This window comes from Clarias gariepinus, chromosome 16 (genome assembly GCF_024256425.1).
Source record: "Clarias gariepinus isolate MV-2021 ecotype Netherlands chromosome 16, CGAR_prim_01v2, whole genome shotgun sequence".
Lineage (NCBI taxonomy): Eukaryota > Metazoa > Chordata > Actinopteri > Siluriformes > Clariidae > Clarias > Clarias gariepinus.
In genome coordinates, this window is record NC_071115.1 from 12,309,216 (window position 1) to 12,333,093 (window position 23,878).

At 39.0% G+C, this 23,878-nt stretch overlaps 2 protein-coding genes across 2 annotated transcripts; both read left to right on the forward strand.

Annotated features, from left to right (window-relative positions):
• The first annotated feature begins 653 nt into the window (after window positions 1–653).
• Window positions 654–4,911, forward strand: LOC128544843 (uncharacterized). The gene is made up of 3 exons (XM_053515132.1): window positions 654–1,336; window positions 3,044–3,140; window positions 4,392–4,911. Exons 1-3 carry the CDS (start codon window positions 819–821, stop codon window positions 4,848–4,850), a joined length of 1,074 nt encoding a protein of 357 aa, XP_053371107.1. The 5' UTR covers window positions 654–818; the 3' UTR covers window positions 4,851–4,911.
• A 7,136-nt stretch (window positions 4,912–12,047) lies between these two features.
• Window positions 12,048–22,738, forward strand: sh2b1 (SH2B adaptor protein 1). The gene is made up of 11 exons (XM_053514742.1): window positions 12,048–12,441; window positions 12,711–12,759; window positions 15,112–17,201; window positions 17,396–17,497; window positions 18,176–18,267; window positions 18,774–18,859; window positions 19,252–19,404; window positions 19,572–19,783; window positions 19,961–20,135; window positions 21,553–21,643; window positions 22,566–22,738. The coding sequence occupies exons 3-11, from the start codon at window positions 15,501–15,503 to the stop codon at window positions 22,585–22,587; spliced, it is 2,634 nt and encodes an 877-aa protein (XP_053370717.1). The 5' UTR covers window positions 12,048–12,441; window positions 12,711–12,759; window positions 15,112–15,500; the 3' UTR covers window positions 22,588–22,738.
• The last annotated feature ends 1,140 nt before the right edge of the window (window positions 22,739–23,878 follow it).

Below are 23,878 nucleotides of genomic sequence, written 5' to 3' on the forward strand. Positions count from 1 at the left end.
CATCATGTGGACACTGAAAATAATGTATAAACAAAAGAGAAATACTTGTAAGCCTTACTTTTCCAAAACCCACTACATCTAATCACTGGTTTAGATTACACTTTTCCACCTTGGTCTCTGTATGCATGGAGTTCTTGGTGGGTTTCCTTTGAGTACTCCAGTTTCCTCCCACAGTCCAACACATGCAGATTAGGTTAAGAGGCATTCCCACATTGTCCAAAGTGTTTTAAGGTTGAAATAAATTGGAATGAGAATAAATACAGTGGGAATCACCACTGGCCTTCATGGTCCCTAGTTAGACTACAGAAGTTCCTAGATAGGTGGATGGATAGAGGCATGCTTAAAGATAGGAATACTTTAATCAGAAAAGAAGGAAACAAACACGATGGCAAGAACTTTTGGTGCATACGTTTTCTTAGAAAACGTATTGATGTCTACTTCTTGCGCGTGTACGTGGTGTATAGGATGTCGTTTATATTCTCAGTAATTGGATTTATTTATTTTTTTAAAAAATTGTGACGTAGACTGTTCCAACCCGGAAGCAAACCCACCGTGGACGATAGACGTGACGTAAAATAATCTATCAACCGCTGTTTTTTGGTTTTTTTTTTTGGTTTTTTTAAAGAAACATGGAGTATGTATTTTGGCCGCTGCTAATTTTGCACTTTTTATTACTGCAGTTGTCATATAATGCTTCCCTCCTGCAAGCTGTCTCGATTTTATTACAGAGGCGAAGGCGAGCGCTACTGGAGCGCGCGGCCGCTCTCGCGCCCACTGTTCGTCTTCCTCCGGTTCCGACCAAAAGCCGCTCGTGCTGGATGCGCGTGCGGAGTCGGGACTGGTGGGAGAGAGTGGTGCTGCAGGAATTCTCCGACGCGGAATGGAGAGAGCATTTCAGGATGACTCGCAGGTCGTTCGTTAAACTTTGTGACCTGATGAAGGATGTCATGAGCCCGGGTGAGGTGACCGTGCGTCCCGCGATCCCTTTGGAGATGCGCGTGGCGATCGCGCTGTACAAGCTGAGCGGCTGCGGGGAGTACGGCTCTATCGCGTACCGCTTCGGGGTGCATAAGACGACGGTGATGAAATTTGTTTACATGTTCTGTAAAGGCATGGTGAACCAGTCGATACGGCATTTCATTAAAGTGCCGAGCCTGCAGGAAGCCTGCGCCATCGCCGAGCGATTTCAGAGCAAGTTCTATATCCCTCAGGTTATCGGGTGTGTCGATGTCACTCACATCCCGGTCCTGGCGCCGAGTGACAGCTACATTCATTTTCTCAACTGTAAAGGTTGGACGTCTTATGTGCTGCAAGGGGTCGTCGATGACCGGTATTGGTAAGCCTATATATCATAAAGAGATACGAATTGCATCATGAAATGCCAAGTTATTATCCCAGTTCTGCTCATGAACACTTACACAGCCATTATGACCACCTATTATCGAGCCACTATAACAGTGATGCATTGCATGTTCTGACATCTTTTTATCACAGCCATCATTAACCTTTTCATCAATCTGATCTACACTAGTGATTCTACTGGATCGGTTAATACACAGGCCAGCCTTCGCTCCCCATGTGCATCAGTACACCTTAGTCGCTGACGACCCTGTCGCCAGTTCACCGGTTTTCCTTCATTTGATCACTTCTGGTATGTCCTAACCACTGCAGACCAGGAACATCCCACAAGAGCTGCAGTTTTGGACTTGCTCTTTCCCAGTCTTCTAGCCACCACAATCTGGCTCTTTGAGTCAAAGTCCCTCATCCTTATGCTTGCCCATTTTTTCTGCCTTTAACACATCAACTTCAGGAAAAAAAGGTTCACTTGCTGCCTAATGTATCTTCCATCATTGTAACTGTGAGAAGGGCAAATTGTAATGGCTAGAAACTTGGGTCAGAGCAACTCCATAACTGCAGCTCTTGGGGGATGTTTCTGGTCTGCAGTGATCAGGACATAGCCAAATAGTTCACGGAAGGAAAACGGGTGACAGTGTGGGAGGCAGCTGAAGCTCACTGATGCACAAGGGAAGTAAAGGGTGGCTTATGTAGACTGATCCAATAGAGAGCTACTGTAGCTCAGACTGTTAAAAAGATCAATGCTGATTTTAATAGAAGGTGTTAAAACACACACAGAGTATTACTGTTTTGATTCCATAAGGGACACCGGTGCCTTGGTACCCAAGTGCCCATGGGGCCTTGGTATAAGGCAGGTGGTCATAACGTTATAACTGATCAGTTTATACACTCACCTTTACCCTAGGTAAAATGTTGCAGTTTCTCTATAATCCTATAATTATATAGCCAGGCCTCCTATTAAAGTGGCTGGTGCATATTCATATACTGTAATATATATATATATATATATATATATATATATATATATATATATATATATATATACTTAGTGTACAGTACATACATACATGTATAATACTGTGCAAAAGTAGTTGTCAGCTAACCTTCAGTCGGTACAGTGATTTATTGCAATATAAAGAGAGTTTATCCAATTCTAATGAACCTAAAAGTCAATATTTGTTATGTCCACTGTTATTCTTTAACACAGACTGAACTATATTAAGCGAGTGTTCTTGCAGTTTCTTTAAATAGTCTTTAGGAATACTTCTTTAAGCTTGTTGAGGGATATTTCATAGCTCTGCTTTGGACATTGGCTGCCTTTGTTCTGTTCTCTTTCAAGATGATCCCGCTCTGCTTCAGTAAGGGTTGAGATTCAGGCTTTTTTCAAGGTATACTTTGTATTTATACCAAATAAGTACCAAAATGTACTAGTGCTTAGAGCGATACTGTTACAGGTACATCTTGTGTACACTGTATCCTGTGAAAGAGCATGTGGTGTACTGTAAATTATCTTTTAGTAAACCATCAATGGGCTGCACACCTTAACTTTCAGTTTAATACCATAAATAAATTAAAGGTATAAAGGTACATGTTACACCACCAACATTAAGGAAAAGTACAACTTGGTATGTTTATTTTCAGTAATAATATTTCAGTGATATTGTACTGCATTTTTGTTGATCAACAGCTTCTGGAGTGTGAGCTGCAAAGCTCCTGGAGGTGCTCATGATGCCACTGTATTCAAACAATCCCAGCTGTTCAACCTGGCTCACCTTCTTCCTAAGGTACAGTTTATAAGACATGACTGTCAGTGTGTAATTCTCCTCAACACTGAAATGTGAGGTAACTAGTTTCTAATCGGATATGGTGTCATTGTTTCAAGTTTGCCAAGTTAGACCAGGTACCACACAGGGGTATATGGGCAGGGATTGTAATAGTACAGGGCACTAATGGTTAAATGACAGTGTTCGTAGTAGAAAGATTTATTTTTATCCCTTTCCTTTTCTCAGTGGATTTTTTCCAGGCAATATAAATTTTATCATACTGTAAAGTTTAATTTGAAATGGTTTATTGTTTACTTGTTGCAGATACTATCCATGATTTTGTATAAACCCAATAAACCATTATTCAAATTTCACTTGTCACATACACAGTCATACGCAGTACGATATGCAGTGAAATGCTTAACAAATAAAAATGCTTAACAATAATAAACCTTCAAGTTAAGATGAATCCCAAAAGGATCATTATGCACCGTTTGGCTACAACATTGGATATCTGGCAAAGTGCATGCATTCCTGTTGTTTCACTGGGTATAAAGTATTAGCACCAGTGACTTTGTTTTGGGCTGCTTTTCATCATAAAAACTATTTTGCTATGCTGTTTCATGTCTACATAAATGAACATAAAATTGAAAGCGTGATATCTTTCTTTTATAAGATGTGATTTCTTATTAAGTATAGACACAAGCACTTGAGCAATACAGGTAGTTCCCGACTTATGAACGAGTTCTGTTCTGGGAGTCCTGTTCCAAAGTCAGATTTGTTCTTAAGTTCGACAAAGTGAGTGTTATACTGTATGCCTTTGACACGAATATACAATTTAAGGCATGCCAAAATCTAAATCTGTCCCCTTTATCCACACTGCCGTCATGTGGCCAAAAACCATAACAGCACCTAAGAAAATGGCTCACACCCACCAAATGTAACAGTGTTGACTCTGCGCCTTTAAATCGCAAGGGGAATTCTGAATGCCATTTTGTCTCATAGCTGTTTTCCACTGTATTGGACTGTGAACTATGTTTTGTTAGTGATTTTATGAAATTAGGATTATTACCTACCTTAGTACTGCTACAGGTAGTCTTGGTTCAGATCTGTAACTGTACTAGGCTGTTATAAACTAGTTATAAACTAGTAGTTTGATAATCATATTTAGGATCATGACTTGTCATGCAAAAAAGAAATTAAATTCCTGTATGCTTTAAGGAAAAACTGCATGAATGTGTCAATCTGTCCTGCTTACGTTCTACTTTTCAGCACACCCGCGACATAGAGGGAACACTCATCAATTTCATTGTTCTTGGTGACTCAGCCTACCCGCTCCTGGAATGGCTCATGATGGCATACACCCCAAGTCCTACTCTAACCCCTCAGCAAAATTCCTTTAACATACACCTTGATGATGCAAGAGCAGCAATAGAAATTGCCTTCGGGAGGTTGAAAGCAAGATGGCGGGTTCTTCTAAAGAGAAGTGACTTCCACTACACCTTTTCACCATATGTGGCAATTACTTGCTGTGCACTGCATAACTTCTGTGAGAGACAAGAGGAGTCTCTTGGTCAAGCCTGGATGAAAGAGGCTGCTGCTTTGGAGAGAGCCATGCCTCAGCCTATGACGCAGTCGTACAGACAATCAAGTAATGCTGGTAAAACTGTAAGGCGGGTCCTTACAGAATATATGGCCAGCAATTTTCCTCTTCGCGTGCAAGAACAATGAACAGGTTTACACAGGACATGTGAATGTGAATATTTATTTTTGTACTGTTATTCATTTAATTAACTTTTATTATGTCATTTTGTTTTTTATGACCTAAATAAAATATAGTTTTATAATTAAGCATCACTGACTGAACACTGATTCTTATAATTAATGAACAGGGGATTTATTAATTAATTAATTAAATTTTTTTATGGTCAGGATAGTCATGCTTAAATTTTGTGTAGCACTAAAGTGAATGCTGAGAAAAATTAAATTACTGAAGAACTGATGCGCATTTCTTTAGAAAATTCTAAATGTTAGATTACTTATTTTATAAGTTACACAGTAATTAATGTGTCCTTTTCAGTTTTTTATTTCTATTAATGCAGAATGTGGCATTGCATCCCAAGATGATCAAGGATTCTAAAAGGATGATGGTTTGGCTAAGATATATTACCCCTAGATGTAAATGACTGTGTGTGTGTGTGTGTGTGTGTGTGGTGTTCTTAGTCAGATTGTAACATTTTTTTGCCTTATGCCCAGTATCCCTGTATGTCCTATTGATTTACCTGAATGCTGAGAGGGATAATGTACATATGTGATTATATGTGATTTCAAAGCAACAAAAAAATTGTAAAATATTTTTTAATCTAGTTCTTGGTTTAAAATTTTTGGTCCAGTGCATCCTATATTTGAATGTTTCCATTAGCTTTGATTAAAAAATTTGGCCGTGGCCAAAAGTTTTAAGAATTACATAAATATTGGAATTTGAAAAAGTTGCTGCTTAAGTTTTTATAACAGCAATTTGCATATACTCCAGAATGTTATGAAGAGTGATCAGATGAATTGCATAGTCCTTCTTTGCCATGAAAATTAACTTCATCCCAAAAAAACCTTTCCACTGCATTTCATTGCTGTCATTAAAGGACCTGCTGAGATCATTTCAGTAATCGTCTTGTTAACTCAGGTGAGAATGGTGACGAGCACAAGGCTGGAGATCATTATGTCAGGCTGATTGGGTTAGAATGGCAGACTTGACATGTTAAAAGGAGGGTGATGCTTGAAATCATTGTTCTTCCATTGTTAACCATGGTGACCTGCAAAGAAACGTGTGCAGCCATCCTTGCGTTGCATAAAAATGGCTTCACAGGCAAGGATATTGTGGCTACTAAGATTGCACCCTCCAACAGCAACTTCCTCCAACAATCCAACAACAGTTTGGTAAAAAAAAAAAACAATGCATTTTTTAGCACAATGGAGCACCATGCCATAAGGCAAAAGTGATAACTAAGTCGCTTGGGGACCAAAACGCTGAAATTTTGGGTCCATGGCCTGGAAACTCCCAGATCTTAATCCCATTGAGAACTTGTGGTCAATCCTCAAGAGGCGGTGGACAAACAAAAACCCACTAAATTCTGACAATTTCTTGCAGAGGTCCTGAAAAAGAAGGGCCAACATTTCAAATACTGACTCTTTGCATAGATGTCATGTAATTGTCGATAAAAGCCTTTAAAACGTATGAAGTGCTTGTAATTATACTTCAGTACATCACAGAAACAACTGAAACAAAGATCTAAAAGCAGTTTAGCAGAAAACTTTGTGAAAACTAATATTTGTGTCATTCTCAAAACTTTTGGCCACGACCTTATACGAAGAATGTCACATATAATGATATTGAGATATGGTAAGCAACAACAACAAAACAATATCAAAGCTATCAGATGTCGATTTTTTTCTTTTCTTTTTTTTTTTTTTTTTTGCAGTGTTTGTTTCTTACAATTGAACTATTTGGCTATTTGTGGCCACTGGTATTTTGCCTGTTGTTTTTTGCTAAGCCAGTAGGGTACATTGTTGGTTCCATTTAAGGAATGGTAAACAGGATTTGGTAATCCTGCAATTTAATATTTGGATCACAGTGATCCAACCCAATGTGTCTTTGAAAAACTTTCATAAAAGTAAGATAAATTAGTTAATCCTGAATAGCAAAACATGGGATTTCCAAATCCGGACCAATTTGATGCAGATTAAATTTTTTGAAAAACTGGGCCCTGGTCATTTAGTACATGCAGTACATTGAGGTAGGCAGCTGACTTCATTTAATTGCCACATTAAATTGTTGAGCCTAGACCTGACCAACTGAAGCAACCCCAGATCATAGCACTGTGTCATGAGGTTTTTAAAATAGACACTGTGCATGCTTCATGCGCTCCCCTTCTTACCTTGACTCCACATATCACATGACCTTTTTCCATTGCATCAAAGCATAGTCTTTATCCACCCTAGTACTGTAAATTAAAGGATTTTTGTTCTGAATAGCCTCATTACCAAGTGTTTTCATGGCCACACAACTGTTTACTCCCAATTATGTGAGTTCTTGTCACACTGTGTGCTTACTTTCACCATTTTACATAGCTGTAATTTCGAATGTTGTTTTTTTTTATGATGTAACTTCAAGTGTTTAGCTGATCTCTGATTACAGTCATTCGTGGTTTTAGACCACAATTCTTCTGAAAAGTGGACACTTGAGCACTATCCTTCCAGGTTTTAATCATGTGCTGAATTGTCCTTCAATTCCGTTTTTTATTTTTTATTTTTTATTTTTTTATATGACTCTTCTAAAACTGTGACTTTTTTGGTCAGACAGTAAATAATCTTTTGCAAAACACTGTCCACACACAAGCCGTTTATTATCAGTCTTCAAGGGATTGTATACTTAGTTTTGGTAGCTGGATGGTGAAATCCATACCTAGAGACTATCACATATTATAGAAACACTCATTGCCCAGTGCAGTTGTGCTACGTTTTGCCTTTCATCCATCTCGTTTCTCCAAAATAAACTCTGCACAGTGGTCATGAGCATTTCTGTGCTTTTTCATTAGGACTGGAGCTGAGGAGTTGCCATACCTGGAATAACAAATGGAAGCTAACACATAATTTCATAATTATTCAAACATTTCTTTTATTCTCTCATTTCTTGAAGAGACTTGACAGGTAATTCAATTTCCCCTTATTTTCCCTAAATGACTGGCTTGTGGAGATGTTGTGCTAGTATTGAAGTGGACACTTTGGAATGAAATCCAAACATGAACTTTTATTTATTCATTTTCAGTAAACTATTTATTCTAGTGGGAATATACCCTGGATAGGATCCCAGTTAGTGCTGAGAAGAAAACCAGAGAACCATTGAGGGAGGTGGAAAGAGACTGAATAATCCCTAAAGTGTGGAAGTGGTATCATGCAGGGGCAATACCATACAAGCATGCATGTGTATGTGCAGATATAAAAAAAGGTGGAGGCAACATCAGGACACAATTTTTTATTAACAACCCACAATGTCACTTTTGTGTTCCTGGTCCTTTTCACCTCCAACTCTAAGGTCATGGAAGACTCAATGCTTTGTGTTGGACTGATGGACTGTTTCCTGACATTTCCGAACAGTGCAACTCAAACAATGGCCATTCATTGCCACTTTGATGAGAGAACAACTGTGATCGTCCCTGGCAAATATGTCTCAGTAGTGTAAACTGTAGTAAGTGGGTAAAAAAAAAGCAGTATATTTCTTCTATATCTAATAAATACAGTGGGGAAAATAAGTATTTGATCGCCTACAGATTTTCTAAGTTTGCTCACTTACAAAGAAATGAAGGGTCTATAATTTTTATCATAGGTTTATGGTAAAGGATTGAGACAGAATATCAACCAAAAATCCAGAAAAAGCACATGATACAAATGTTATGAATTAAGTTGCATTTCAATGAGGGAAATAAGTATTTGATCCCCTACCAAACAACAATAATTCTGCCTCTCACAGACTGGTTATGTGGTTATGTTTAAGAAGGTGCTCCTAACAGCAATGTGGTATGTGCATAAAAGCCACCTGTCCACAAAATCTCTATCTTCCAATCAAACCTCACCACCATCGGCAAGACCAAAGAGCTGTCAAAGCAAGTCAGGAACAAGATTTTAGTTTGCCAATGAACAGAAAAAGACTGGGATAAACTGCTGTGGTCAGATGAGACCAAATTGAGCTCTTTGTCATCAACTCAACTTGTTTTTGGAGGAAGAAAAATGCTGATGGAAGATGGAAGACTGTGACACTAAGAACACCACAGTCCCTACAGTCAAGCACGGAGATGGAAACATTATGCTTTGGGGCTGTTTCTCTGCTAAAAGTACAGATTGACTTTGCTGCACTGAGGGGCCAATGGATGAGGCCATGTGTTGTAAAATTTTGGATGAGAACCTCCTGAAGATGGGTTGTGGATGGGTCTTCCAGCAAGAAAATGACCCCAAACATACTGCCAATGCGACTAAAGAGTGGCTCATGAATAAGAACATTAAGGTCATGGAGTAGTTTAGCCAGTCTTCAGACCTTAATCCAATAGAAAATTCACAGAGAGAGCTGTAACTTCGAGTTGCCAAGCAACAGGCGAGAAACCTTAAACATTTAGAGAAAATCTGTAAAGAATAGTGGATCAAAATGCATCCCAAGATGTGTGCAAATCTGGTAAACAGCTGCAAGAAACGTCTTCCCACTGTGCTTTCCAGCAAGGAGTTTTATTTATAATATTATATATAATATATAATATATAATATTATTTATAATAATACTTATTTCCCTTATTGAAATACAACTTATTTCATGAAATTTGTATCAAGTGCTTTTTCTGGATTTTTGGTCGATATTCCGTTTCAATCCTTTACCATAAACCTATGATAGAAATTATAGACCCTTCCTTTCTTTGTAAGTGGGCAAACTGAGAAAATCTGTAGGGGATCAAATACTTATTTCCCCCACTGTATATAACATTCATTGCCAGATTTTCTATACATCCATCACATTTTGATTGTGTCATTTAAAATCTACTGTTGTGGTATACAGAGGCAAATATACAAAAATTGTGTCCAAATACTTATAAACCAGACTGTAAATGTGAAACATAGTATGTCCCAAGTATACTGTAAGTAAAAATGTGGTAAGCCATGTTTAACAGAGACAAAAGTCTAATGATTGTTTGTTCATTGTCTTTAGCACATAGCTGCCCAAATTCCTTACTTCTCTGATGTAAATAAGATAAACAACAAATGACAACGACGTTACTGTGTGAAATTTCCATGGGTACAGAGAAACAGATATAGCTGCATGTGCTTTACCTGTACAGGAAGTGTATCAGTGGTTGGGGGATTTCTCAGGGTCAAAAAGTCTATACTCTTATGTTTTGTGTATCTGACACTTGCAACACTGGATTTAATAAAAAGGTTTTCGAGGGTACATTTTGAAGGTAAGTGAAGATACAGCATTTTGTGGTACTTAAAAACTATATGCAATTCACTGTGTCTACCATTCAATATCAGTTTCAATATTTGTTGCAAAGACTGCATACTCTAAATTTGGTGGTTATATTTGGTTATTTTTCATACTTACTTTTTAAGGACTTTTTATATTTATTATTTTTTTATAGTTATTTATTACTTTTCCTTTATATAACAACTGTAAGCAACTGTAACCAATAATAAGCAATTTCCCTCTGGGATTACTAAAGTTCTTTCTTAAATTGAATAATTTCATTATCATGCTTGCAAATAGGACATTAATATAAAATAATTTTTATGTGACATACATTATCTCTAATGTATCATTAGACCTTAATAAAGAGCTGTGGTTTTAGACAAGAATTGTACATACTGTAGTTTTATACTAATTCTTCAGCTAAATTAAAAACCAGAACTATAACAAAAAAACACATAAAATGCCTACCAAAAGGTTGATTACATAACTAACAAAAACTATATATTTGCATATATAAATTATAAATTCTAAAAAATATATGCTGATAAATGTAATTAGTGAAACCTAAATTTACTAACAAACTAATAAAAGAAGAGAAAATTATTAAAAATTGTTTATATATACTGTGTATATATACAGTACAGTTTGGGATCACTTTCTAACTCAATGGTTGCTCCTGATTTTTATAAAGTAGCTTTGAAGCCATCCAAAATATGCAATAATCTCCTTTGAACAGTTAATGTTCAGATGATGAAATAAACTTCAGAAGTTCTGGTCTTGTCAGAAGGTCTTCACGAGAGCCAGTTTCATTGTGGTACTTGATGGCTTTTGCAAATGTACTTAAAAATACTGTTCTTGCAAGATCTATTCCATAATATAATTACCTAATTCTGTGTTGTTTGTTATTTCACAAATTTTTTTGTTATTTTGCTATTTTTTGTGATTGTCCATTGGTGGCTCAGCGGTAGGTTTCTTATCTGCCCGATTCAATTCCGACCCAATGCCCAAATCCCAGCCACTGGATGGGTACAGGTCCCAAGCGTAGAGTTTAGGAGGCTTTCAGAGTAAAACTTGCACCAAGCTTGTGTGCAGATCAGATGTGGATAGAATAAAAAGAAAAAATTGCCATAAGATATATACAAATATACACAGACAATCACAAAAAATTATATATTCTATATAAATACTGTTTATGTGTATATATAATACACTCAATATTCTATATAAACATAAACAGTATTTATATATAATATACATAATATATAATTTTCTGTGGGAGGAATATATATATATATATATATATATATATATAGACTTTGCATGTTCTCCCTGTGCTTGGTGGGTTTCCTCCCGCAGTCCAAAGACATGCAGATTAGGCTAATTGGCGTACCCAAATTGCCCCTAGTGTGTGAATGTTGACCAGAGGTCCTATTACGGGAATGGGAATAAATACAATGGTCACCATTGGCCTCCACGGTCCCTAGTTGGACTACATGGGTTCCTAGATGGATGGATTATATAGTCATATACTGCAGCTACGTATCACATCAATATTTATAAAAGGTATTACAAATTAGGAAGAAATAAAAAAGAACATTAATGAAATGCAAACTAATTAGTAAACATGTACAATTTGGAGGTACAATAGATAAAATTCGTAAAATGTGAATTACATAAGGGCAGTTATTGTCAGAGGGTCAAAATTAGACAAAAAGACACTGATGTACATTTTCTGTTTGTTGTGTTTGCGAATTCTGCTGAAATATCCCACCACACATGTAGTATCAGTAAAATGAGTGAAAATATATTTTTTTCACACCAGAACGGAATATTTCAAAAATCTTGTCTGTGCCCTGCGAAGAGCTTCACGGTCAGTGCATTATTCTCCATCCTAATCCCCCTTGACTTTCCCTGAGCCCCTCACACTCTTTCCCAGTGTATCGCGAGAGACTGAGTGGGACAGGAGGCAGAGAGAAATAATCATATGCTTATAACACACCAAGAGAGCAATATACACGTGTTATAGCTGATATATAATTTATGATTAGAACGCCGACTATTTATTGATGCACAACGTTAAACGCGGTGGCTACTCAATGTGGAATGAGGACTAATACTGGACGCAATAACACTGGCTTCTTGTCTAAACAACTAGCTAGCTATGTAGCCGCCGAGCTAGTTAGCTAGCTAGCTACATCTGCAACAATCATTTACGTAGGTTAGTTAGCTAGCTAGCTAGCTAAAGCTACTCCAGAGAGCCTTCTGTTTAAAATAAAAATCCGGGTCCGGTTTAAGTTTTTTACTCTCCCGAACAACAAGGTAGGATATATTCTATGACTATAAATAAAGTAAATATGGCTAGCTAGCTAACTAGTTTTCTAGCTAGCAAAGTGCCATAAAGTTCCAGGCTAGCTTGTTCAGCCTTAGCTTGTTATTTAGCTAGCCTGGAAGCTATAATGCTTTCAGTTCTCTTGTGTGTTTTTGTTATTGTAACGTTAGCTAGAGCTTCGTATATGACAGCTGTTTATTGTTATGGTAGCGAGGCCTGTGAGTGTGTGAGGTTAACTGTTGTCTTCCACCATGTCTAGCTCACACAAGCAAAGCGCCGGTCTCCAGTTACACCCTGACCCGAAAATGGTGAGTCTGCCCCTGGGTTTGGTTTTTAATATCATCTTGTTTTGGTAGCAACTAGTTGCGTGAAATGAATGCTATCACTGTTTCATAAAACTTGTTCTCTTCTAATTGATAAAGAACAAGAAAGAAATAGTAAGTAACGTGTGAGTGTCAGTCATAACTCGGAGCTGTGCACCTTTCACAACAACCAGCTTGTGAGTAATTACATGCGTTGTAGCAATCAAGTTACATCACCCAAAGCTAGACAGCTAACACTCGATAAGCCATTATTACTAAGTTCCAGATTTCTAGTTGTTAGTTTTGTTATCACCCTCATAATCTTTAAACCACTACTACTGCAATGAAAGTGTACAGAATAAATCACAGAATACTTAAACCATGTGACGATTCTCAGTCATGCAGGTCTGGTTATCTTGAAGTTGAGTCATTTCAACTTGATTTCTTTCTTCTTAGTTAGAAGGTTAGGTAGTAGTGGTTAATAGACCATCAAACCAAAAAGCCCCTAAAAAGTCACGTCCCTAAAAAGAAAGAACTCCAGTTGACTCAAATTCCAGAAGATTAAATCATGATTAATCATTGGAGTTTGTTGATGGGTGGTGTAGATTAGCTTAGAGTAGATACAACTTTCTTGTCATTGTAAAAAGTACATGCACAATCAAATGCAGTTTGCATCCAACCAGAAGTGCAAATGTGGTTATTGGTCCATACATACAGGGACGAGAGTGTCTTCTGTACAGAATATGCAGTAGGTAATATAGATGGATAGATATATTGACCCTGAAGGAAATTCCAGACATCCAGTAGCAAGGATATTAACACAACAAACATATACAGTAGTTACAATTGCAAACCACCAATCATGTAAAAAAGGAAGAAAAAGAAAAAATACTGAACCTAATGTATGATATATATATATGTGTGTGTGTGTGTGTAAAGAATAAGATGAATATGTGCAAATATGAGCAACAACGATAAATATTCCATGAATAGAATAGTGCACATTCTAGGGCAAAAAGTCAGTCATGCAAGACTTGGGTAATGAGAGTCAATGCTGTGTAGGGTAAATGATAAGTAGATAAATATTATTGTGAAGCGTGCACAGTGAGTTTGTTGTGAAGGAGAGCTACATGTATAACTGAGGATGAGTAGTGGTTGAGGGATCATCACAACCAAGAATCCCTATCACTGTAAACAGGTGTAGAAACAGTTTATGGCTCTGAGAACAAGGGACTTCCTAAGTCTGTCAGTAGAGTAGCTCTGTGATAGACATCTGCTACTGAACATCTTCTTCTTCTTCTTGGCAAAAGTTCCCTACAAACGTGACTGGTGTTTGACACAGTGGACGCTATTTTGTTTAAGGTCATTCTTCCCAGCAACAGCTCCAGCGAGTCAAACTTAACACCAACCCCAAACCCATTTCTCCTAACTACCGTGTTCAGTTGTGTGGTGTCTCTGCTTTTGAGGTTCCTTCCCCAACACACTACAGCATAGAAGAGATGACTGGCCACCGCTGATTAGTAGAACATTGGTAGGAGCTTTTTGCAGATGCTAAAAGAGCCTTGTTTCCTCAGGAAGAACATCATACTCTGACTTTTTTGTAAAGATGTTTTGTGTTTGCTGATCAGTCCAGTTTGTCATCCAGCAGTCTACCTGGATATTTATGTTATCCCTAAATAATTATAGGTCTATATGATATATTTGTAGGTGTAAAGTATATGGTAAAAAAAAGACATATAACTGTGCAAACATTGTGCAATGAATAAGACATGTCTAGAAGATTACATGCTCAACACTATACATATGTACATATATGAATGTCTGTATGATGCAGTATATACAGAACAATTCATGTACATACAGCCAAAAGAGCATTAACAAGGACCACCTCTCATTCATGCTAACCTTCACCCATATCACATTGACCACAAACCTCTCTGAACAACTTTGGAATAAACTGGAACTACAACATAAATGAGTTTTGTGGCCAGCTGTCCACACATTGTAGAATACATTAGTTGTAGCAATATTAAATGCAGTATCAAATTGTGCATGACCTTTCCTTATATATGTGTGACAGTTAATTTCTTTTATTTTGTCTCTGTATCTTGTTGTCTCATACACACTTTAATTTGGTTCTAGGAGCTTGTTATTGTCACACAAGAATTTCTGTGTTTTATATAGTCTGTATACAGAACACACATAACAATAAACCTGACTGTAATTTAACAAAATCTAATAAATATTGCAGGACATTTGTCACTCTTAAGGATGACTAGAAAAACTGACCCCTGTAAAGAGGTGTGCATTTACACAATTAAACCATTTTTTAGTTGATGATGTTTTTTTTTATTGCAGGCCACAGATCAACTCATCTGGTTTCTTGGAGATCCCTGAAGAAAAAAATAAAAGATCTTATCTGATTCTTACACAACACTAACTCCTTCATAATCCTGTATTCTGCAGTCAGTCATTATGCAGATTTATATTTATGTATTTCAGATTGCACTCACTACTATATGCGGAGTGCACAACTCTTTCTGAAAGAACCTAGTTGCTTCTTAAATGGGGGGGAACTGTCATCCCTCCTTTTTTGGTCTATTACTTTTCCTAGTCCTAAGTAAATCTTTACCCCATGAACAGAGCGTGCCTTTTCCTGACCCCATCAGTTTGTGACAATCCTAGATCAGAAGGCTTTAGTAATTAGTCTGCAAATTACAAGAAATTAATTGCTCATTAAGTCAATTATGAACGGCTCCTTATTAACTCCGCCCAGCCCACGGGCTGCAGCAAACTCGTCTCCTCTTCCTCCATCCCCGTCTCCCTCGCCTTCTCCTCCATCTCCCTCATTGTTGCCCCTTTCTGTGCGTCCCCCACCCTTACCCCCTCCGACTTCTGGCCAGCCACTGTCTTCTCTGTCTGACACACCAACTCCCTCACCTTCTCCCTGCCTTAGCTGGACCGAGTTCTGTGAGCTTCATGCCCGGGTAGCAGCTGGCGATTTTGCCCGTCATGTCAGGGCTTTTCTGCAGGAGAATCCACATTATTCTTCTGATTCTGCTGCTGCTTTCTGCCGGCGCTTCACTGACCGATTTGTTCGGCATTTTGAGAGCGAACTTGAGGTAAGCGGTGCAGTGAGGGAGGGTACAGGGATTTGGGTCACTCAGTCTGATGGCACATCATTGGAGGAAGAACCTACGTCTCCACCACTTTTGCCACCTGATGCTGCTGCAGCTTGCCTGCCCACACATGTCAGGGCTCCGCCCAAGCCACTTTCAGCTCGGCAAGGATTGGACGCTCGAGGTTCAGAAAGATTTCAGAATCCCACTGTTTTCCAGGACTCATATGCTCATGCGCAAATTCTGCCACCTTCTTCTTCTTCGTCTTGTTCATCTTCAATGGGTGGAAACAATGGTCGAAGGGAAGATAGGGCATTGACGGTTAAAAAGTATCCTGGCCACTTGCCTGGTAATGGAGACCTAGAAGAAGAGGATGACAGCTGGGTGGGGCTAGTGACAGGAGAGGAGGCAGAGTCGGATGAGCTAGTAGGGAAGGACTGTGAGGCAGAGGGTAGTACCCTCGCAGATAGACCTGACGGCAGCCTGACACCACTGAGCCCAGCTTCTGGGGAACCGCTGAACTCCGGGTCAAAGGGCAATATCCCAGGTACAGGTGGTCACTCCAAAAACAAGCTAAAGAAACGCTTCTCCCTCCGCAATGTAGGCCGTAGTGTGCGCGGCAGCGTAAGGGGTATCCTGCACTGGCGGAGCTCCTCAAGTGACTCGCCTCAAGGTTGTGGATCAACTAATGCCACACCACTTCCCTCCAGCTACAGCTACACTATGGGCCTGCAGGATGCCAAGAGAAGTGCTCAAGGTGCCCCAGGTTCACTCCCCGTTTCACTTTCTCTCCCCCTCTCACTCCCTCACTCATCTTCCTCCTCCCTGCCACCTTCATCCTCCAGCAGTGCCACCTCTCTTTCCCTCTCTGAAGCTCGTGATCGAAGAAGAAGTAATGGAGAAGGCGAGAAGGAAAAGTGGACACACAGACTGGAGAAGCTGCGCCTGTCCCGCTCTCCTCCACCAACCCTACAAGCACCAGTAGGACCCACATCAGCCTTGTTGCCCTCTGCCCTACCATCTAGGAAGACAAGCAGACTTGTACGAGAGGGAGGAGTGAATGTCTGCTCTTCTGCGGATGAATTTACTGGCTCTCATGGCTTTCCGGGTGTCTCTTTCGGGTTGCTCCACCATGGCATAGACAATAACAATGCCCTCTCTGGCTCCAGTGTGGAACCAGCAGGTGGAATTCCACCTCCAGCCACAGCTGGGGCAATAGCTGGACGAAGCACTCGCTGGCACAAGTGTCGACTTGTTTTGAAGGAGCGAGACAAGGAAGGAGGCGAGAGAGGAGAAGAGTACTTCCTGGAGTTTTATATCCCTCCCAAGGTAAATGGAAAATTTAAAGAATTCCTACAAATTGTCTGTAAGGATAAAATGATATGGGTCACTTTTATGCATTGTGTTGTATTTAAAGTAGTACTATGACTCTCTGTTAAAATCACATTTGTTTGGTAGTGCCGTGAATTACCACAGGATATGGAAATCAGAAAAAATCTTATTTTCTTGTTTCTCTTTTTTAGGCCTCTAAGCCCAGAGTGACTATCCCATGCTGCTTCATTTTAGACATCAGAAGCACCACAGCTCTTGAAGTGCCAGACAAAGAAAACACTTTTCTTCTGCAGGTTTGTCTTTACCTGTCCCTCAGTTTCACTCTCACATGAGGGTGTCTTTCTACAGATGTTCATCTATGAAGCTTTTAATGGAAAGTTTCTTTACCCGCTCTTTACTTTTGTTTGAATTAATACTAGATGTGCCTGCGACTTAATTTGCGTGGAATGTAATTGCACACTAATTATCGCATATTAAAAATTTACAGTGTTGTTTGTTGAATTTTGAACTAATGATTGTTTTTCAAGGTTGATTTTTTTTATTAATTCATTTATTTATTTTCTTTTTTTTTAAATAATACAAGGGTGTTTTACATTTAAATTTCGAATTAGCATGCGTTCTCTTCACAGGGGGCCGTTTGCATTGAAAATAAGCCTATATGTTACCTCAAGCTCAGGCAAACACACCTCTAAAAAACCTATTGAAATTTGTTCACCAGTTTTTACATGATGCCTGCACAAACAGACAGACAAATGTTTTATATTATCATAAATATATTATCTATATTATTTTATATACTTTTTATATTACGCATCTGACACCCCCCCCCAATTTATTATTATTTTTTAAATGTTTTTAATGTACAGATGCACCATCTTTACAGTTTTAATTTATGTATAGATAATATAGTTTATAACTTGTCCATCTCTTGTTCGTTTGTCCCACTGACTTTGTGTGTGCCGTTTTCTCAGTTGGAAGGACAGGTTCAGTATGTCATCGAGACCAGGGATGCTGTTCAGATGAGAGCTTGGCTGAGTGACATTAGAAACAGCATCTGTCTGAGGTAACATACGTTTGTTTGCGTTGTTGATATTGCTGATATAATGCTTCAAAGAATAGCAAGTTAAGAATAGAGAGTTAAGTGTGTTTGTAACAAAGAAAAAAAATCTAATTTTGGCATAAATCACATCATCATATTTATTATATCAGAACAGCTGACTTCAGTTTACTGACTGTTAAATATTTAATATTATAAAATTATTATTATTTAATATTTATTGTATTTTTGTTTTTTTTAATAAGTAACATAAGTAAACTTTATGTTATTTTCCTTCATATGTTCTCTGTCCTGGTCCAAATCTGGAGGAAAGCTTTTTACCTCCTTAGATTACTTTTGAGCACATATGAATGTTAAAAAACCTAAATTTAGCATTGTAATGAGCTGAGTAAGTTTTAATTCAGTATAAGATATTATAGTATGCTTATACAGTATACAAGTACTTTAATAAAGCTGATATTATCTGATGGTTAGTGGGCTTGTATAAACAAATTTTTGGTTGTTGTTTTTAGTGAGCAAGAGGATATCGAGGGAGTGTGTGGTGGCCCACAGACGGACCTCAGTAGCACGCCAGAATTTAGCGACCGTCTGTCTCAAGGTCAGTGTTTTGTCAGTAATTACTTAGTGTGAAGAAGGGAGGTGAAATCCTAGTAATGGTTGGGACTAGCTTTGCTTATAATTTTGTTTTGTAAATTTCAGTGGTAGTAATTTATAACTCTTATTAAATATATTTTAATGGCATGTGCATGACTTCAGAATTGTGTGTGTTTGAGTTTAAATAAGAGGACAAATACTTTATCTGAAGTTTTGTCAATTCACTGTAAGTTTATAACTCACTGCTCAAACACAGACGATTCAATTAATCTGTTAATTACTAGGTTCAACGCACCGTGTTAAGGTGAATTACAAATTGCGCTGGACACTGGTGTTCCAGGACTGCTGTGTATTATATAGAGACTATTAAATATCATGTGTGTTTGTTTCTTCCAGTGTGTTATGGTGGGGTGGGTGGTTCTCCACTGCTGGAGCCTCTTCCTCCTGAGTTGCCACCCCGCGCTCCTCTAGATGAGCCCGATGGTCGACTGCTTGGCGGAGGCGGAGCTAGTCTTGGCATGCCATTCCCGGAGACACCTGATGCCACAGGTATTCCTTAAAGACATCACAATAGCTAACAACCAGTTAGTCAAACCGGAATCCACTGTGAAGTGTGTGACCTTAAATCAATGCAGTCTATGCTGTACTGTTTTATTTATTTTATTAAAATGTTTTTGTATCACAGAGGTTCTCAGTTATCTTTTGCTTTTTCCCAGGGTCCTTCTTGTTCTCGGAGGGCTCAGCAGCAGAGCCAGTGGAGCACCCATTAAGTGAATGCCAGTGGTTCCATGGGACATTGTCACGGCTAAAGGCAGCCCAGCTGGTGCTGGCAGGCGGCATGGCAAGTCATGGCGTCTTCCTTGTGCGCCAGAGTGAGACGCGGCGTGGGGAGTATGTCCTCACCTTCAACTTCCAGGGCAAAGCGAAGGTGAGTTCACTTTAGCCGTTCTGTGTTAATAGTCTGATCAAGAAGCTCCCTTAGAAGAAGACCTAACTTTCTTATTGTCTTTTTTTTTTTCCTATTTTTCTAACTCTTGGCTCAGATATTGGTTTATCTTTCCTCATTTTATTGTGATGTTAATATCCTTTTTCCTCCTCTGTACAGCACCTGCGCCTTTCTCTAAACGAAGATGGCCAGTGTCGTGTGCAGCATCTCTGGTTCCAGTCTATCTTTGACATGCTGGAGCACTTCCGGGTGCATCCTATCCCCTTGGAGTCTGGGGGTGCCTCAGACGTCACCCTCATCAGCTTTGTGGGTGCCACTGCTGCTCGGCAACCAGGTATAGATACCGAGGGCCAAAGCTCAAAGCTGGAGAAGTGTGATGGCAGACAGGAGTAGCATTTGTGTGTCTTTTTTATTTTTATTATTATTATTTCTTTTTTTTTTACAGATTTTTGAAAAGCATTCAGTGTATCCAAAAATTCCAGAATGCATTTTTCATTATGTGCATAAGTCTTAATTATCATGGAATGCACTGCTGCATGAGCTTTGTGACATTGAATTAGGGCTAAATTGGGGTTTTATCCACAAATCCAGTCGCCTCCCATTGCTAGCATGGCATGTATGAGTGAACTTTACAGTTTGCTGGCTGTGCATGACTTCGCTTCTGAAAGTTTTCTGATTTACGTATTTGTATTCGCTCGGTGTGCATGGCCTGATGTGTTGACTTTTCCCCTTCCCGCAGCCCCCCTCACCAGTCTGAATCTCATTAACACTTTCATCCTCTAACCATCTATCTAGTAATGCACTCCTATAACTTTTTAACCTTTTTGCTACATTGTTTTCTCTTAGTGTCTTTCCCAATTTTTCTCACTATCATTTTCTCTTTCTGTACCGCCTACCTAATTTGTGCCACCTACTGGCCATACCTCATTAAACTTCCACCATAATTATACAAGAGCCCAACTGTTTAGCTGACTTTAGCTGTTTTTTTTTTTTTTTTTTACAGATCAGGTCAAGATTATTTAAAGCACATTTAAAAACAGCAAAAGTGCTGTATAACATAAAAACTAAAAGAAATAATACCCAATATGTATATATAAGAACAAAATGCATGGCAAACAAAAACAATAATGATAATGATGATAATAATTTATATTATGGATATTGCAGTTCTCTCCACTGTCTTAAAATATTGTATACATTATATTGCCTCTTGTAGTGTGCATGGTGTCCTCTATGATAGGTGGTGTCTCATACTTGGGTTGTATTCCCACCTGATCCCAGAACACCGAGAGCTTATTCATATAAAAGCAGTTACAGAGCACGAGTGATAAATGGATGGTAAAATAAATAGTCAAAGAATTAAGCACAGCAAAAAATTTACTAACATTTCAGATAAGAAAATAACATTAACTTTTAGTGCCAACCAGATAAACAAGAGTGCAATTAACATTGATTAGTGCCTTTAATTCCCTGTAGGTCTGGTGGTCAAAATAGTGTCACAAAAGAACCCTTCCATGATTCTATGATTTCTATCAATGTTTTTTTACAAATATGTTTTTCACCTCTACAGTCTCATCTATCTTTCCTGTTATACATATTCGTTTGTCATCCATCTTTCTTTGTACGTGCACATCTACCTTTTGCCCCGACCCCTGTTCCACCCCTATGGCTAATGCCTCCCTCCTGCTAGTGCGTACCAAAGCTCTGATTGGCTGTCTTTGTTGTTGTTTGTCGTTGGGTCATCTTCGCAGGCCGGGACAGGGCAGGCAGCCGGCCCACAGTCTGTGATGTCATCACCACGCGCCACCCTGACTCTCCATCAACCCCCATCTCTGACTGTGTGTAAGTGAGACCAGATTTAATAGACAGAGAGCAAGACAGAGAGAATGTAGAAGAAAAAAAAAGTATGACATGAGAGAGATTTTTCTTTAAGGGGTAGACTCATAGCTTAATTAATTATCTCAGGCTATTGGAAGTTTGACGGTCTTTAAATAAATATGTGGCCAATAGAGATAATAATTTAGTCAACTACTCAAGTAAAATAGTATTCAGCTTAGAGAAGACTAAACATGACACCTGAAAACCTGTAGCATATGTAAGGTGAAGGAGATTGAGATGGGAGGGAGTGGAGCAGCAGGTTGTCATCCGTTCACCTCAGATGCACATTGTGTCTGCCTAACTTTCCATCCACGGCTGGATTGCAGTTGCATTAGCTCCATCGTAGTCCATTTGTCGTCACATGGAACATTGCTCACTATAGTTTGTGATTATTACAACAACAGTTCAGCTTTCCATTTAGTAATTGATCTTACATCACACATTTGACAGACAACAAGCTCTTTCTCCACAATCACCTTAATTCCTACTCTTTTCTTGTGTAGAATGAGATATGGTTTGATAGTTTTATAATGTAGGATGCACTTATCTCTATTTGCATACACACTGTGGAGACAGGGTGTAGGAAGTCTGTGTACTGTGTGTTGACTGATTCCATTACTGCGACACATGAATGTGTTCTTTCCTGGATCTCTTACGTACTTTGCCACTTCTTTTTTTTCCCATCCTCTCTCTTTCTCTTACTTTCCCTTTCCCCCCTTTCCACCCTTCCTCTTTTTTCTCTCTCTTTTTTTCTCACTCTGTGCAACTTACCACTTGCATATACCCAATTTTCAATTCTTTCGATTCCTTTCAACTTTCTTTCCCGTTTTGCCTACTTCTTTTCTATCCCTCTCTGTCTCTCTTCGCCTCTCTGTCCTTGTTTCAGACTTGACCAGCAGACCCCGTAGCCCCCCTCAGCCCCCGCCTCCCCCCCTCCCACCGGGGCGCCCTCCACCACCCACACCACCACAGGAGCGTGTAACTGACATGGAGGCTGTAGGGGGAGGAGCAGCAGCCAGCGGGCCAGAGGAATGTGAGGAGCGTGAAAGGGACGCACCTCTAAGACAGCTGGAAGGAGCAGAGGCTGAGGAGAGAGAGGGAGGCCGGGCCCGAGCCATTGACAACCAGTACTCCTTCTTCTGAGGAGCGGAGTAGGAAAGCCAGTCACAATCAGTATTTTTAACTTTATAGGAAGAACTTAAGGGGTTGGGGGAGCATTCCTAACGCTATAAAAAAAAATTAAAAAAGCTTTTAAACAGTGAGAGAGATATGGAGGAAGATGCACGCACACACACACATGCATACATACACGCATACACGCACACCCACTGTTAACTGAAAATACAACATAGAAACACTAAATACCAGTACACTAAGTGGAGATTGGCTGAGGAAACTTTTGTTAATGTTACACTACATTTTATTTTTCATTGTACAGTATATTTCAGTATTAAAGGTGTCTTTCGTTGTTCAGTTGCATAGGATGGTACGATTCATCAGCTTCGTGCAATCACACTGGATGGTACTAAACCACCAAGTGGTGCTATCATTTTACACACAGATCTTTCTAAATTCTTACCCAGCAGTACTCTACTGTCACACGTTTTTTTCCGGTACGTTCGCTTTGTTGTATTTTTTGTTTTTTTTTGTTTGTTGTTTTATCATTAAATAAGCAGCCACCGATGAGCCTGGATTGTTGCAAATTATTTTAGTGCTAGATTTCTCACAGGACTGCTGCTTGCCAAAATAACTTAAACTCATCCATGAGCCAGACCAGATATAAAACATCTCCATGTACATCATTACCTCAGTGCCCTCAGGCTGTATCGGTACGACTGCTGATCTTGGAACCTTGGACCTTGGAATCCTTGGAAATCGTCAATTTAAACTGGCTGATCCCAGATCAGCAGTCTTCCAGTGTGCTGCTGGAGGTTTATGAGCCCTGATGTCTCGATCACTGCTTTGCTGAAGGGTGCACAGGGTCGGGAGATTATTTTGCAACCAAATCGTAACACATCTGCAACATGCTGATATTCTAACCAGTAACTCACTCTGATCGCTGTGTTCGAGGCACTTCATTGGATCTTGTTTTTGCTAAATTAATTAGGTTATTATCAAAGTTGACTGGGAGGTGAAATGATGATGCATGGTGAAATTGATTTAATGACTGCTGGTCGACGTCAAAGCACACGTGAAAAG